This window comes from Gossypium hirsutum, unplaced genomic scaffold (genome assembly GCF_007990345.1).
Source record: "Gossypium hirsutum isolate 1008001.06 unplaced genomic scaffold, Gossypium_hirsutum_v2.1 scaffold_924, whole genome shotgun sequence".
Lineage (NCBI taxonomy): Eukaryota > Viridiplantae > Streptophyta > Magnoliopsida > Malvales > Malvaceae > Gossypium > Gossypium hirsutum.
Window position 1 is genome coordinate 1 of NW_024403340.1, and position 13,220 is coordinate 13,220.

The 13,220-nt window shown below is 34.0% G+C and overlaps 1 protein-coding gene and 1 long non-coding RNA gene across 5 annotated transcripts; one reads left to right on the forward strand and one right to left on the reverse strand.

Moving 5' to 3' along the window:
- LOC107897107 (uncharacterized) lies at positions 1-1,907 on the reverse strand. Of its 4 annotated transcripts, none has more exons than XR_001684027.2 (6): positions 1,661-1,907; positions 1,390-1,566; positions 1,127-1,227; positions 950-1,033; positions 424-866; positions 1-162 (listed from the first exon to the last, which is right to left on the reverse strand). It is a non-coding gene; the product is annotated as an uncharacterized lncRNA (long non-coding RNA). The 4 variants fall into 4 exon arrangements; XR_001684028.2 differs by having other exon boundaries at positions 424-556; positions 679-1,033; positions 1,661-1,905; XR_001684030.2 differs by having other exon boundaries at positions 424-559; positions 679-1,033; positions 1,661-1,902.
- Positions 1,908-2,231: 324 nt separating this feature from the next.
- LOC107897106 (uncharacterized) lies at positions 2,232-4,885 on the forward strand. The gene is made up of 6 exons (XM_016822455.2): positions 2,232-2,427; positions 2,564-2,678; positions 2,810-3,081; positions 3,339-3,545; positions 3,630-3,668; positions 4,313-4,885. Exons 3-6 carry the CDS (start codon positions 2,857-2,859, stop codon positions 4,754-4,756), a joined length of 915 nt encoding a protein of 304 aa, XP_016677944.1. The 5' UTR covers positions 2,232-2,427; positions 2,564-2,678; positions 2,810-2,856; the 3' UTR covers positions 4,757-4,885.
- The last annotated feature ends 8,335 nt before the right edge of the window (positions 4,886-13,220 follow it).

A 13,220-nucleotide genomic window follows, 5' to 3' on the forward strand; every position in this document is an offset into this window, starting at 1 on the left:
CGCATGAAGCAGTGCATACTCTATAACTGTGTGAGAATCTCACTAATACCATCCAGCTTTAGACGAATCAATTGAGTGCTGTTGCAAGTTCCTCCTGAGAAACTCGGACAACTCTAACACTTGCAGCACGTCCTCGTTCTACGCTGTAAAAATAATTGTCCGCTGGGACAAGCATTTGATTAAGAATCTATTAGAAAGAAATCTGGAGACAAGATTGTAAAAGAAACAAGAACATTACAATTGTTACGATACCATAATCCCATTTATCAAGTTCTTAGTTGACAGTAGTAACTGATGAAAAATGAAACCATCTACATGACAACTACACTAAATCTAGAAAGACATTACGTTTTTGACAATTATATATGTCTCCACAGCACAAAGCAAAATAATTTTGACATCATAAGACCAATAGTGCATTACCTGACATAATACCGTTAGTAACAGATGTAACAATCCCGTGTTCTATGGGTTTGCCTTGCATGCTTGATGATCGTTCGGGTAGGACTGAATGGACAGAGTTTGGGAAGGCTAAATATGCAAATGCCTTCATTTTCTGCTATTATGAAATCAAAAAGATAGGAGTTAAACCCAGACGAAAGCTACTACAGTCAAATTATAGCTTACGGCACCGAGTATCGTGAATATAATAGATAAACAAAGGGAATTCTATAATACTCTGCTCTTCTAGCCTGGTGGGATCCAATATAACACATCCACTCTTGGCCACACAGCAGCAGATTGCAACTGCACCATCCAGCATAAGATAGCAAGAAATGACTTAAGTACTAATTATTTACACAACACGAAAATGGCCATATGTTTCCATTGCTAACCAGCAACATGCTTCGTAGGAATCCCTGCATCTACAAGGGCCACACATGCTGCATTTATAGCACATGACAAAAGCTGTACGAGGTAATAACAAGGATTTACATTGGAAGCTTACTCTTCAGGTAAATGAAACCCAGGGAACAATAAAATGAGGCTCTAAAAGAGTCCTAAAGGATACAGCACTATCATCATTGATAACCTGCAGAAGAAAAGTACATAAAACCCAAATTTACTAACGATTAAGCTATAAAGAAAACGTAATTCTTGCACTGGGTAAATCGAATAGAATCACCTGAATTATAATTGAAGTTGTTGTATTCGGATTAATAGTCAAAAGACAAATGCTCTGCAGTGTTCTCTTTAATATCATTTCATATGCCTCTTCCAGCTTCCCTAAGCACCAACAGACACATTTCGATAAATTTCCCAAACTTCTAACGGAGGAATAATTATATGATAAGATACCATCCAATTACATCACAATCAATCATTACTCGTCAAACACTGAATAACTAACTGAACTCGAACTGGCAAACCAGAATATCTGAACCATACCCACACATGATGAAATTTGAACTCCAGAGCCTCCTTATTACCATTAAGCCAAGGCCTCATCCGCATTAAATAGGATTTTAGTAAATTATCTATTTGTCCTGTTTGCTTTCTCAGAGTTCTCGTTCTTTTTAGTTCCAACTTTTGGTCCATAAACGGTGGCAAGTACTTTGGTGTCACCTAAATAAAAATTAACAAACAATAATAAACAAATTTATAGTCGAAATTATGATGATATTTTCCCAAAGTAAAAAAGTTTGCTAAAAGGAAGTACCTTAGAGACCAACTGGCAGAGCCATGAGCACGATAGAGAATGTTATGAGAACAAGCAAGAGGTCTCAACTGGTTCTGCGTGCGTCCGTCTTCCCCATCCACCTCCATTGCTCTCTATGAAACTCAAATGGCAAAGCTTCTCTCACATTTACTTTAATAGGAAATGAGATCTCAAATTGCAAATTGGGGACACCGATGACAACTTTGTGTTTTTGGGGGGAGGGACAGAAGGGTTTTAGAAATTAGGGTTTAAAACATGGTTTAATTTTGCCGTCAGATCCTGTGCTCTTTGAAGCTTTGAAGTTTAGTCCTCTTCTTTTAATGCCACATTAATTGTTTTGATGCAATATTTTAGCTTATTATGATCACAAATATCATGGATTTATTATGTCATGATCACTTAACTTTTTAACTCTCATTAAGCTAAAGACAGGGTCACCATAACATAATAAATAAAAAACTAAATTTTTAAAGTTGAATGACCAAAATGTAATTCTAAGCAAACATAAGTGACTAAACATGGAATTTAACCTCTACAAATTTTCACCTACATCTAATATCCCTTCCCTCTTTTTCTCGCTCCAAAAATTGCGTAGCAGAGCTTGCAATCTCGATCTTCTCTTTTTCTCGAGCTTTCTTTAATGGCACTTGCCCATTCCTTTTTTTTTTTAAATAAAATTCTCACCGACGATTTTCTTGGTTTCATCCGCTTTGCTCTTTGGTAGTTGCCCCTTCTCTCCTCTTCGCCGCTGTAGACACATCAAATCGGTAAGCACGGCTGAATTTTTTTTTAACTGTTATTCGAACCCTGGGTTCACGGCTGAATTTATCAATTCATTATGTCTTGTTTTGATTTTGCTTTTACTTGCTAAATTTCCTTTCCTATCGACAAAACTTCAAACAGTAAAACCTTGAAAATAAACACCAAAATCTCAAAATTAAGGGGCTCCAGATTTGGCTGAGGAATCTACAATCACATCCTCTGAGTATACGTGAAAGAGACCTCCCCCAATCTCCTTGTAAGCGTTTCGTTTTATTAGTTTTATATATCTGTTGTTTGAAAGAACATTCGGATGCCTTGTCTGAATTGGGAAAAATATGTTGTTGTTTTTGTTCAATTATTTTATCTGATTTTATTTAAATTCCTCAGATCCGTACAAGATAACGGGCAGAGGCAACAGTACGTATCCTACTGAAATGGACCTTCAACAGCTTCAGAATGGTACGCCATTAGAGAGATACAATGCTGAAAAGAACCGGTACCAGGAAAACTGTTATATTGGTGAATCATCAACTTCCCAGCTACAACCCGAACTAGAAATGAAAGAAGAGCATCACTTTCCAGAAGAGCGTAGTTGTTCCAGATCTGTATTGGAACGGATCGAAACTCTCATGGACAGGATTTACAGACAGAAAATGACCGTAAGTGCCATAATTGAATTTAGTAATTCATATTCAATTCGCATTATTGCTATTTATTATACATACATGTTGAAGGTAAAAAGAACCCTCATTGACTGACTTGCAAGGATTGGACCTTGCTTTATAAAGCACGGTTTATCCTGACCCTATAGTACCTTTTCTCTATGGACAATACCGTGAGAACGTTTGTCTCCAATCTAACACAGAATATTTTGTTTCTTAATACTTGGTTTGTGTGTATATTTGGTGAAATGAAGGACCAGGAGGCAGATATGAAATCTATATTATGCTTAGATCATACGGTGAAGACATTACCCCTAGTCAATACCCAAAATATCAAGACTAACGATGGCAAGTTCAAGGATGACCATTTGGCAGAATATGAGATGATGAAAAAATTCCTTGAAACATATGAGTTAAAGCAAAATTTGCTACATGAAAAATTAGACCTACAACTATCTGAGGTAATCTAATGTTTACGAATCTAATTACTAAGTTTGATTTCATGATCTAAATCTCCAATTTAATTTTCTAACTTGCTTTTTCAGGATTCGGAAAATGCGAGTTTACCAACTGAGCAAAATGAGGTAGGCTAATATTTACAAATCTAATTACTAAGGGTCAGTTTAGCATTGCTTCTTAGAAACACTTTTTGGGACAAAAAGCACTTTTGAGAAAAAAGCATTTCTAAACTAGCCCTAAGTTTGATTTCATCATCCAAATCTCCAATTTTAACTTTCAAACATGGTTTTTCCGGACTTGGAAAAGCAAGTTTACCAACTGGGCTTCTTACAGTAGGTCTCAATATCTCAAGTAATTCTTAAACTTGCCCTTGTTTTCATCTCTCCTTCACAATCATTTATTTTTTTCTCACTTAAATTTCTGGATTAAATGTGAAGACTCCGAGAAAAGAGGTATAATATATATACATACTGCATTGAACATCAGCTGGCCTAACTAGCATTTGAGAACATGGATGGTATAAGGTATCTGATAGAACACAAACATATACTACATTGAACATCACTCGGTCTAACTAGCGTTTGAGAGCATGGAGGGTATAGGCTATATGATAGAACACTTATAAATGTATCAAATCCATAAATTTGTTCAATTCATATTAGTAAATTCATATATTTTATATTGTTCAATTTCATAAGGTTAAATCTCAATCCTACTCGTCATTCTCATAATTTATACAGTAAATTTTTGTGTGTGTTTATTGTCTTAGTTTTCTTTGTCGTGTGCTCCTGCTCAAGATCGTGGAAGTTGCATGTCTTTTGAGTCTAAATTTGTTCATTTCATAAACCAACTTTACAACAACGACAACAGCAAAGTGGAGTACAAAGATTTTCAAGGCTTAGAAGATGCATTAGCAAACACTGCCTGGGGGAAAGTTCCAGACTACCTCAAATCTATTGGGATCCGAATAGAAGATGCTCGTGGAAAAGCTACTGATTTTTCTCATACTGGAATACAAATTCTGGTCTGCGCTGTAATTAAAGAGATGGAACATATGTCACTTGAGGATTTGGATTGGGGTACATTGAAAAAGTGGACAGCTGCACTCAATTACGCAAATGAACATGGTTTTCAAGTAGGATTTGCTAATAATCTGTTGCAGTGGAATGTGGTTGCCTACTTTCAGAAAAAGGAGCTCTATCGGCTCTCATAGTTTATATTTAATCCTGTATCTAACAATCTTCTATGTTTTAATGTCTCATTTTGCGTTCTAAAATCGTGAGTTGTTGTCTTGGGTATGTTTTTGAGTCAGTACCGTATTTAATTTGTTTAATCAGTTTAATCATATGTGTCATATATCATACTTACATGGACAATCTAGTCCATATAATATCTATACGAGTCTTTACAATCTAATAGGGTAGTTTTGAATTTTTGAAATATTAATAAGGATCAAATAGACGTTTTCAATTAAGCAAAATTCGACAATATCTTATTTTAATTTGATTAAATTCTCATTAATACTTTATTTCAATTTCTCATAATTTTAAATTTTGACAATTTTATTACAAGTTTTGATTATATTTGTTATTTTTCTATATTATTAAATTTATAGCTACTTATAGCCCTTTTTTAAACCATAAATAAAATGATAATGTGCTTCAGCACAGTTAATCTTATATTCTCTCAATGCTAATCAAGTTAAGATTCAATTAGTTACTTTCATTATAAGCTGTTTTATGAAATAATTTATTTTTCATTTAACTTCCATAATAAATTTCTATTAATTCTATATTTTTTTGTAAAAACTTTTAAATTTTTATAATAAAATATTAGGAATAGATACAAAGTAACACAGTTTTCAATTTTTTATTTTTTATTTCTCACTATTATTCTTTTAGGCTCATATTTTTGCTTTGTTCATTTGTAGTTTTCTACTGTTTTTGAATTCTCAAACTGATCTTAATTTTATAATGACTAAAAAATATTAGATTTTAAATACAAACATAATAGAGGGATCAAATTTGAAAATTTACCATTATATTCTCATATCAAAGTTACAATTTGATGATTATCTTATAATTACTAAAAATTTAATCCTAAATGTAAGCATAGTGAGGGATTGAACTTGTAATTTTATTAGAACTTATTATGCGTTTAAAAGAAAAGAACATGTGTCATGCATAAGCCATCCTTTTGTATATATTACTTTGGTTTTTGGTGTATCGCTTTGGATTTATTATTTATTTGTATTTAAATATAGAGTAAAATTTTAAAAGTTAAAAAATGATTTAAGTTTCTATTTACTTTATATATTTGAAATTTAGTCTCTTTATTTTATTTTTAGAATTTAATTCCTTTAATTTTTAAAATAAAAAATTTAAATTCAATTGTTATCACCATTAAAAATTTTCAATTAAATTCAATGGTATGATATTTATAAAATTGGAAAAAATTCACTTATTAGTGATATGATAAAAATTATGTTGAGAATGCTTATATAATTTTTTTCCCTCAAAAAACATGCATTCAAACTCATCATGATAATTTTTTTTTGTTAGAATAGTGTTCTTAAAAATATAACTACAACATTATAATTGAAATAATTAACAATGTTAACTATTTAGGTTAATTAATAACATTGTAACGTCCCCCTACCCGAGACCGTTGCCGGAGTCAAGCAGGAGACATTACAAAAATTATCTTAACACTTAAACAGTTTTCGTAGTAAACTATCCATCTGCGTCACGGTCGCTAAAAAAATTATATCTTGAGTTACGAAACTCAAAATCCAATTCCGTAAATTTTTCCTGAAACTAGACTCATATATATACTTACTAATTTCTTTCTAAAATTTTTGGTCAGGCCAATTAGTACAGTTTATTAGAAAAAGTCTCCCCTGTTTCAGGGTTCGGCTAGTCTGACCCTTGTGCACTACGAATCAAATTTCTTCCTGTACAGAAATCCAATGACTATGCCATTTGTTTCAATTAAAATAGACTCAATAAGAAATCCATACAAATAAAGTTTGAGTCCTAATTCTTAATACACAATTTATGGTGAATTTCTAAAGTCAGAACAGGGAATCCAGAAATTGTTCTAACCCTGTTTCACCAAAACGTAAATATCTCATAAATACAACTCTTTTACCTATTTTGTTTCTTCCATATAAAAATAGATTCATTAAGCTTCAATTACATATTTTATTCATCATCTAATTCACTTTATACTATTTTTGGTATATTTTCAAAGTTGGACTACTGTTACTGTCCAAATCTGTTTTAGTATAAATGTTGATAACTAAGTTTATAACATCTTCATTTCTTCTCTCTACAACATTTACCAACAATTCCTCTTATTACTCTTCACTAACATATCAAAACATACCATACTTAAGGTTTTGGTAACATTTACAAAACATACCAAAATATCACTTAACAACTTAGATACTTTCAAAATAACCAAAAGACATCCTAGGTACAATGTCATTTTCTAAAAAGATAGAAACTTCACCAATTTGAGTTTGGGGATCGGCTTGTATGCTGAGTCCTTATACTTTCGTACCTAGCCTGCGCACGGAAACAAACCGTACGCTGAGAATACTCTCAGTGGTATTTCTATAAACAATAGCTTAATCAACTTTAAAACATGGTAATTCAAACACATTATTGCTATTATTCAATATCAATCAGTACTTTAATAACATTTACTTTATTTACCCTTATTAACATAACTCGGACACTGACGGATACACGGATCCAACCCACACTCCGGGATAAGCACATAGTGCTTCATCGGAATAAATCCGGAACTTTAACATTATAGTACACAAAGTACTTCATCGGAACAAATCCGGAACTTTAATAATAGTCGACACATAGTGTCTCATCGACTCAATGTCGGAATATCCCAATACTTCCAATTCCTATGACATGTCAACTATATCCGACTAGCCCGACACTGTTAATAGGGTATTCAAAATCACATTCATTTCAATATGGTAAAAATACTTACCTCATTCACATTTTCATACAATATAAATATCAAATATAGCAATAACGATTAAGCTCGGTTTATAGAAATACAAACCACTATTTATCGAATTTAATCGATATCTTCGTTCACTTTCTCTTTTCCCTTCTTTGATGACGTATCCGGTGCTACGTTTGCTACTAACAATCATACAATTAAAATCATCAATATACTAATTCATAAAACACATTTTTCACTTTCTATCAAACTTTTACAAAATTTCAATTTCGTCCTTTTTCCATTACTAATCTTTTTTTCTTTAACTTAAGCTTCATATTCTCTTTTAATCAACTCATTAACAATTTCTAACTCATAAAATTCATTATAAACATAAATTTTGAGCTCTATTCAACTTAATCCCTATTTAAACCTAACTTAGAATTCTTTAATAAATCACTCAATTTTCACTTCTAACTTTAATTCCTATCAATTTAACCCATAAAACCTCAATTTATTCAACTAAATCAATATCTAAAAATTTTCTATTTTTCTTCATTTTAACCTCATACATGTAGAACTTTGAATTAGGGATCCATAAACATAAAAATCATAAGAAATGAGCTAAAACAACTTACCAATCAAGCTTTAGGGCCTTAATCCTCAAATTTCCCTTTTCTATTTCTTTCTTTCTTTCTTTCTTTCTTTCTCACGTTTGCTCTCTGTAACTCTTTTTATGTTTCTTTGCTCATTATTCTTTATTCATTATACTATATTATATTATATTATTATTAACCTATAATAAATATAAATTAACATGTGTAATAGCTATAACATAAAATATCTTATAGCTATTACACATATATACCAACTATTACACATGTTATATCATACATTCACACACATGGCACTTAGGGTCTAATTGCTAGATTAGTCCCTTTTACTTCTTTAATCTATAATTAAACTTTTATTCCTTATGCAATTTAATCCTTTAAACTAAATTCAAGCTACTTCACTTAATTAAACACTAAATAACCATTCAACTATAATTCATAAATATTTCTAATAATATTCATGAATAAATTTCACGGAACAGTACTCAAGACTCAATTTCTGATACCGTAACTTTCGGTTCATTACAATTCTCTCCCCCTTAATAAATTTCGTCCTCGAAATTTACCTGAAAAGAGATGGGGGTATTGAGATCTCATCGTTTCTTCTGGTTCCATGTAGCTTCTTCAACACTGTGACTTCGCCATAGCACTTTTACTAAAGGAATACGTTTATTACGTAATTCTTTTACCTCTCGTGCTAGAATCTCAACTGGTTCTTCTTCATACGATAAGTCAGGTCGAATCTCTACATTCTCGGTAGTAATAACATGTGAAGGATCTGATCGATATCTTCTTAGCATAGAAACATGGAAGACATCGTGCATTTTCTGTAGTTCAGGAGGTAAGGCCAATCGATACGCTACTGGTCCAATTCTCTCAATAACTTCGTAAGGCCCAATAAAACGAGGACTTAATTTTCCTTTTGACCAAATCTTAGAATTTTCTTCCAAGGTGAAACCTTTAAAAATACTTTATCCCCGACTGAGTATTCAATATCCCGTCGTTTCAAATCTGCATACGATTTTTGTCTATCAAAAGCAGTTTTCAATCTTTCCCGAATTTTCTTAACTGCACTTTCTGTTTCTTGAACCAATTCAGGTCCAATCATCTTCTTCTCATTCAGTTCTGTCCAACATACGGGTGATCAGCATCTTCGCCCATACAAAGCCTCATACGGTGCCATCTGTATACTTGACTGGAAACTATTATTATCACAAATTCGGCTAATGACAATAATATTCCCAGTTAGACTCAAATCAATCATACAGGCTCGAAGCATATCTTCTAAAATTTGTATTACCCGTTCAGATTGACCATTAGTCTGTGGATGAAAGCTGTACTAAAATGAAGTCGAGTACCGAAAGATTCATGTAATTGCTTCCAAACCTTGACGTAAACCTTGGATCTCTATCAGAATTATTGATTTGGAATACCATGTAATCTAATGATTTCCCAAACATAACCTCAGCAAGTTTCTTTAACGACCAATCGGTTCTCACAGCTAAGAAATGAGCTGACTTCGTAAGTCGATCAACTATTACCCAAATAGCATTCTTTTTACTTGTAGACATCGGTAATCCCGTCACAAAGTCCATCGTTATTCGGTCCATTTCCATTCAGGAATATTGATGGGTTAAGTAATCCCGATGGAACTTGATGTTCTGCCTTCACTCGTTGACAAGTCAAACACTTTGCCACATATTTAGTTATATCCTTTTTCATTCCCGACCACCAATACAATTCACGCAAATCACGATACATTTTCATACCTCCAGGATGAAATGCAAATGGAGTATTATGAGCTTCTCGAAGAATTAACTCTTTCAACTCAGAATTATTCGGAATGCAAAGTCGATTCTGAAATCTTAGACAGCCATTTCCATCAATGCTAAAATTTCTGTTGTACCATTCCGAATCATCTCTCTTTTCTTTAACAACTTATCATCTTCTAACTGTGCTGATCTGATTCGATCAAACATTACTGGCTTTATTCTTAATTTAGTCAAAAGGCTTCCATCTTCAGTGATACTAAGTTGTGCAAACATTGCTCGTAATTCAATCGCAGCTTTTCTACTCAGTGCGTCGGCTACTACATTAGCCTTCCCTGGATGATAGTCTATGACACAACATAGTCTTTTAGAAGCTCTATCCAACGCCTTTGTCTCAGATTCAATTCTTTTTGCGAAAGCAGATACTTCAAACTTTTATGATCCGTATAAACATAGCACTTTTCACCATAAAGATAGTGCCTCCAAATCTTTAAGGCAAAATTATAGCTGCTAATTCTAATCATGAGTTGGATAGTTGCGTTCATGCGGTTTCAGTTGCTGTGAAGCATAAGCAATACTTTCCCGTTCTGCATCAGTACACATCCCAGTCCACTCAATGAAGCATCACTGTACACTACAAATCTCTTTCTATTCTGGTAAAGTCATACCGGTGATCTGTTAACATTCTTTCAATGCTTCAAAACTTTTCTGACATTGCTCATTCCAAACAAATGGAATATTCTTCTGTAGTAGCTTGGTCATCGTAAGGCTATCTTTGAAATTCGTTGACGAATCTTCGATAGTAACCAGCCATCCAGAAACTTCGTACCTTGATACATTCTTAGGAACTTTCCACTGAATAACTGCTTCAATCTTCTTTGGATCCACTCTAATTCCATCCGCTGATACGACATGACCAAGAAACACAACTTCTGATAACCAGAATTCACACTTGCTCAATTTTCCGTACAATTGCTTTTCTCGTAGTATTTGCAAAAATCTGGAGATGTTGCTCATGATCTTTTTCTGACTTGGAATACACCAAAATATCTCGATAAAACTATACGAACTGATCCAAGTATGGCTGAAAATCCGATTCATAAGATCATAAAAGCAGCAGGGGATTTGTAGTCCAAATGGCATCACTAAAATTCATAATGCCCATACCTCGTACGGAATGCCGTCTTCAATATGTCGCACTCTTTTACTTTCAACTGATAGTATCTCGACCTTAGATCAATCTTTGAAATACGGAAGCTCCTTTCAGTTGATCAAACAAATCATCTATTCGGGGAAGTGGATACTTGTTCTTGACAGTCAATTTGTTGAGTTGTCGATAATCAATGCACAACCGCATCGACCCATCTTTCTTCTTAACAAATAAATTGGAGCTCCCCATGGTGATGTACTAGGTCGTATAAAACCTCTGTCCAATAAGTCTTGCAACTGTACTTTTAATTCCTTTAGCTCAGTAGGTGCCATACGGTACGGAGGTATCGATACCGGATCTGTACTGGGTAGACTTCAATCACAAATTCTACCTCTCGATCAGGGGGTAATCCAGGTAATTCCTCAGGGAATACATCAGAAAATTCACATACAGTCCGAATTTTACTACACTGACTTTCAACTGAATCCGAATTAATCACATATGCTAAGAAAGCATTAAACCTCGATGAAGAAGCTTGCTAGCTTTAATGGCCGAAACAATACGAATTGATCCACTAGTCCGAATACCATTTACTTCAATCTATTTCACTTTCATTCTGAACAATAAATTCTTCTTATAAAGTCTAAAATCACTCCATGTTCTGATAACCATCCATTCCCAAAATAACATCAAAGTCGCCAAATGGCATAATCAACAGATCAACAGGGAATATTTATCTTGAATCATTAATGAACATCTTCGACATATATGGTTCACTAAAGTAGTTTGTCCCAGTGGACTAGACACTTCTATCATAACTTTAGACAATTCAGACTCTAATTTTTTTTGTCTCAACTACTTTCGTATTAACATATGAATGTGATGACCCAGGGTCTATTAAAGCATAAACGGGTGTTGATTCAATAAGAATATACCTGTCACCACATCGTGAGCATCTTTCTCTTCTCGAGTCCTCACAACATACCTCGAGCTGAGCTCTAGCTTCAGATTGTTGTGTAGCACTCTCACTAGTTCTTCTAGTACCACCTCTAGCAAACGAACTACTTCGGCCTGATCCCCGGCCTCTGGAAGCAAATTCAGATCTTTGCACTACTGCCGGTGTTGTTCCAGATATCTTTGGGCAATCTTTAATAAAATGATCGGTAGCTCCACAACGGAAACAACCTCCAGTCAACTTTCTATACTCCTCTTTGTGTCGGTTTCCACAATGCTCACATATTGGAATTTCAGTATTCTGAACTGGACTTCGGATACTCCAGTAGACACAGTAGTCTGTCTTTTCCGACCTTGATCACTCTTTCCGATCGAGAACTAAATCTCCATTACCTCGTGATTCCTTTGACCGCTTAGCTGTGGACTTGAACTAACCATTCCGGGACGTTTTTCAGTCGAACGAGCAACTTCAGACTTTTTATCCCTTCCGAGAATTTGTTCAATCATCTTAGCTCTTTCCATTAAATCCGCAAACTCAGTGATTCTAAGAGGCATCAACTGTAGTCTAATTCATCACGTAATCCTCTTAAAAATCTTTTACATCGGTCAGCTTCAGTCGGTACAAACTCAGTGCATATCTGCTCAATCTCAGAAATTCTCGTTCATAATCCACTATGAGCATCTCACTTGTTTCAGTGTTAAGAACTCTTGTCTTTTGTTCTATGTACATTTCTCCCAAATACTTATTTTGAAACTCTTTTTGAAAGAAGTCCCAACTTATCTGTTCCTCAAGTACATTCTGAATCACTGATTCCCACCATACTAAAGCTTCCTCTTGCAGTAATGAGACAACACACACTAAGCTTTCTTGTGGTGTACATTCAAGTTGCTTCAGAACTCTTTTGTAGTCTTTAACCAATTTTCACAGTAGTCGAATCAATTCCCTTTGCACCCAAAATTCTGTAGCTCCATATTTTCTCAATTCTTTAATTGGAGCTCTTCGGGTAGTAGGGATAGAGGACGTAGCAAGCATATTCCTACTGCTTTTTGAAGGGCATCGGCGATTATTCTAAAGACTTCAGTATTATCACTTCCAACATTCGGTTGATTTCCTACTGGATTCACACTTGGAGTTGCAGACTCCGATTCATTCACATTATACGGTTCATCATCTTCACTATACATCTTTTGACCAGTATCCTCAATGCTTTTATCAGACAT

What these genes read in the sequence shown, in the direction of transcription:
- LOC107897106 (XM_016822455.2), top strand. Translation starts at nt 2,857, where the DNA reads ATGGACCTTCAACAGCTTCAGAATGGTACGCCATTAGAGAGATACAAT. An exon ending in TAGACCTACAACTATCTGAG is followed by an intron (nt 3,546 to 3,629) that starts GTAATCTAATGT and finishes TTGCTTTTTCAG; the next exon opens with GATTCGGAAAATGCGAGTTT. An exon ending in TACCAACTGAGCAAAATGAG is followed by an intron (nt 3,669 to 4,312) that starts GTAGGCTAATAT and finishes TTATTGTCTTAG; the next exon opens with TTTTCTTTGTCGTGTGCTCC.